This window comes from Alligator sinensis, unplaced genomic scaffold (assembly GCF_000455745.1).
Source record: "Alligator sinensis unplaced genomic scaffold, ASM45574v1 scaffold354_1, whole genome shotgun sequence".
Classification (NCBI taxonomy): Eukaryota; Metazoa; Chordata; order Crocodylia; family Alligatoridae; genus Alligator; species Alligator sinensis.
Genome location: NW_005842200.1, coordinates 1,670,898 through 1,674,432, shown reverse-complemented (window position 1 = coordinate 1,674,432; position 3,535 = coordinate 1,670,898). Strand labels below are relative to the sequence as shown.

Here is a 3,535-nt window from a genome sequence, read left to right as displayed (position 1 = left end):
GGAAAGAGAAACTTTTCTCTATCACAAAATAGCCTAGTGTTTGGGGTACTCGCATGGGATATTGGAGACCTGTTTACATATCCCCACTTTGACTGATTTGACACAGGGAGATGAACCCATGCCTCCCACTGCACATGAAAATGCCCAAGTTACTAGATTCTTGCGTTCTCCAAGATCTAATGCCCAAGTTACTAGATTTTAGGGACAGGACACTCCATTTCTCCAGTTTGAAATTACTGCATTTTGTATAAAATAATCATTGGAGCCGGGGTTGGATTCTGCATTTCCCATTCCCAATATGAATGACTCTAGAGTCACTCTCTTTCACTTTCTCTCATTCCATGGTGCAATGAATACTTAATTGGAGCCACTGAAGTCTTTTTGTGTCTTTAGCTCATAGCATCTCGATGCTTCCAGATACCAGATAATCTACAGTGTCTAGACCTGGGGCTCCTCTGCAGTCAGTTTCCCTTTCCATACATCTCCTCCCAAACATTCCAGGTTTCCCACGTGAGGCCTACACTGTTAGCTACCTATTGCATTACCCTTACAGATCCTGCTGCCCTCTCTTCCCTTCCCACCAACCAGAGATTCTCACATCCAGAAAACACCCTACCTAGTACTAGCATAGCAACATTTCTGTTTCTAGTATCTGCAGGCAAACACCGCATCTTCGTGGGAAGGCAAGGAGAAGCTCAAGGGAGCTGTAAGTGTAAGGTGAATGTGACCGGAGGGGAATGTCAGGGAACTTGGCACATAGTCTGGGAAGGTCTATCAGACTAGAGACAACATATAATTTGTCTTAAAGCTCCTGGCTATCGCCTGTAGACACAGACATACTTCAGTGCATCGAGTTAGAGTCCATTCAAGTTTGGAAAAAAATCTGCTATAGCCATAAAAGCTAGAAACTAAATTTGTCTTTAGAATGAAAGCTGATATTTTGGAGCTCAGTGCTGTGGGGTAGATTCTGGGGCAGTTTTGTTGTCCTAATGGCTGACCATGAACACTTTTAATTCTTTTAATTCTTACTGTAATCGTGCTAGGGAAGGGTGAAGTTCACAAAGTGCTAAGTTTTCCTTGGATTTTCAAAACAGATGTGACTTCACAAACCATTCTCACACTAACTGGAATCCATGTTTTCCCTCAAGTGTGATTAAATTCAAACAAGCATATGTTTCTAACCAAAGAGAACCTTGTGTTACATGTGACACACAGGTGAACTATTCTGTTTCCCCCACCCAAGTTTAGAATGGATGAGAGGGTATGGTAGGGCATATGGCCTGTGTAGCTGACCTTTCTTTTATTTTTGTCATTAGGAGTGCTTTCTCCCTATACCACCTTGTTTTTTCAGAGTCCCTGTTTTCCAGTCTGTCCTTGTTGTGTACCGTTTTTCACCCTGCTTTTATCCCCCATATGCCCCCCCCATCATTGTTCTTTTTTTCTGTTTTTGGAAACATGAACCTAAAAATGTTCAATTAATGCATCAGTGCAGAAGTCGATGTGAAATTAAGCAAAATGAGTTCTGCCATCCCTGCTGAGTGCTGATATGTGAAGAACATCATGATGTTTTCTAGTTAGCAATTATTTGGGAGGAATTGTCCATTCATTCTACATTTGACTGAAATAAACCTTCCTTCCATTGCTCCAGGAAAAAAGACAAAGACTGAGAAGGACGATAAATTCAAACAAATTAAGGTAAGAGCTTGATGTTTGACAGCGTACGAAACTGTAATGCATGAGAGTAATTATGTTATGCCTTTTTATGTTCACTCTGTAATAATATCAGTACATTCAGTTCCTTTGCTTCGCTTGTGGTTTCACTGAATTACGCAGCTAGCATGACAAACACTGCATTTTTTAGTGTGGAGCCTGTTACAATTGTGACTGCTGTCATCATAGCTGACACAACCATCATATTGCAATAACTGGATATTGGGAAACTTGACATCCTGTAGATATATATAGCAAGTGTTAGTTTGCATTACTAGAAATAAAATAATTATGTAGGGATTGATCTTGGAAAACAGGAATGCTTCAACTAATTACTTTGTGATGCTTGTAGCGGAAATTGGTCTGCATTTAGGGAGGAATTGAAATCCTGGAGTTGTAATGTGTGCACTCATGTTTTCTGAGACAGAATGACTCTTGTACAGCTCTGAAATGAGCACAGCACTGCTGCCAGTATATGCTGTGTTTCTGAGTATGCAAATGCTTGCTATTACTACCATGTGTAGTCCTTCCTAGCTTGAGTAGCTTTATTGAGCTGTTAGTGACTGTCTGATATACTCAATAATAAGTAATCGGGGGAGGGGGACAACACTTGAAAGTAAGAGTTTACAGTCTCAAATCAGCAGCAGAAAATGGGCCAAATCTTACAGCCTAGTTACTCAGGCATAGCAGTAATTTCAGTTAGTAGTCAAAGGTTGAAAAGTGACAAACCACTGCTCCTTATAAAGTATGTTTTAACATTGCCTAGTACTAAGCAAATCTTCACTTTCCTGCCACTCACCTATTACAGTGGAACCAAATTCAGTCCTGATGTAACTCAGTTAAGCTGCTGTGGGATTCTTTGGGAATTGTGTCTGCTTACACTAGAGGATAATTTAGCCCTGGATGTTCTGAAGTCAGGCAGAATTTGTTTTATACTGTAAAGGAGGATGTGTCCTGGCACTTCCCTTAAATATACTAAGATTTTTTAGCAGGAGGAACTGCAGACATGTGTTAAGCAACCCACTTAGTGGGCCACACATGAGGGACCTGGAAAGGACTGATGCAGGATGGATGCTGAGATCCTTTCTGAAAAGACACCTGTATTGAAATTTGACTTCAGGAGAGAACTCCCCCAGTTTATTCTGTAGTTGGATTCTACACAGCTGGACAATGGCTTGTCAGTAAAGAATGTAGCAGTTGCTGGCATCATTGTTTCAGTTAGTACATAATTATGCTTTAAAATAAGACAACCAAGTAGTATTTGTTTTAGGTTTGTTTTGAAACAACACCATTTAACTGTGTTCTCCAGTTTACACAGCCACCCATATTCATTCTAATGTAAGTTCCAAGCATAACTGGAGGAGAGATGTACACGCCAGCAAAGAAACATATTTGTGCCCATGCTTCTCTGTCCGACTAGAGCAGCAGCTGGTGTCCTTTAAGACCAGCAGCTGGCAGACTGTCTGCAATTACACATTGCCTTCCCCTTCCCCCACTCACTTCCTTTACAATCAAAACATTCAATAAATAAAAGCTGTAGCTGTTTTTGGATGCCCCTCCCTTACTGAGAAGGGAGCAGTCCTGCAAATGCTCGTTACCACAGGCGTTCTGTTGAAGTCAGAGATTATTACTCATGGCACTGTGCCTGGTAGCAAATGTTTGAAGGAGTAGGCCACAGTACTTTTAAGCAACATCCTCCTGGAACTCTGGCGCTGTAATCGGATATGCTGCTGGGTAACGCTGTAAAAAGTAAGCTATTTCTCCATGCTTCCAGCACACCTCCCTGAACACCAAGGAGTTTAGCATTCCCCTGTCACTAGTTATA

General features: G+C 41.3%; 1 protein-coding gene across 7 annotated transcripts in view; it reads left to right on the top strand.

The window, feature by feature from the left end:
* Positions 1 to 3,535, top strand: part of IRF2 (interferon regulatory factor 2) — a 69,049-nt gene that overhangs the window by 44,201 nt on the left and 21,313 nt on the right. For all 7 annotated transcript variants that reach the window (XM_006026605.3, XM_006026604.3, XM_025207574.1 and 4 more), the window contains one exon: positions 1,649 to 1,695. In XM_006026605.3, coding sequence (XP_006026667.1) covers positions 1,649 to 1,695 — 47 coding nt within the window. The remainder of the gene's footprint in view (positions 1 to 1,648; positions 1,696 to 3,535) is intronic.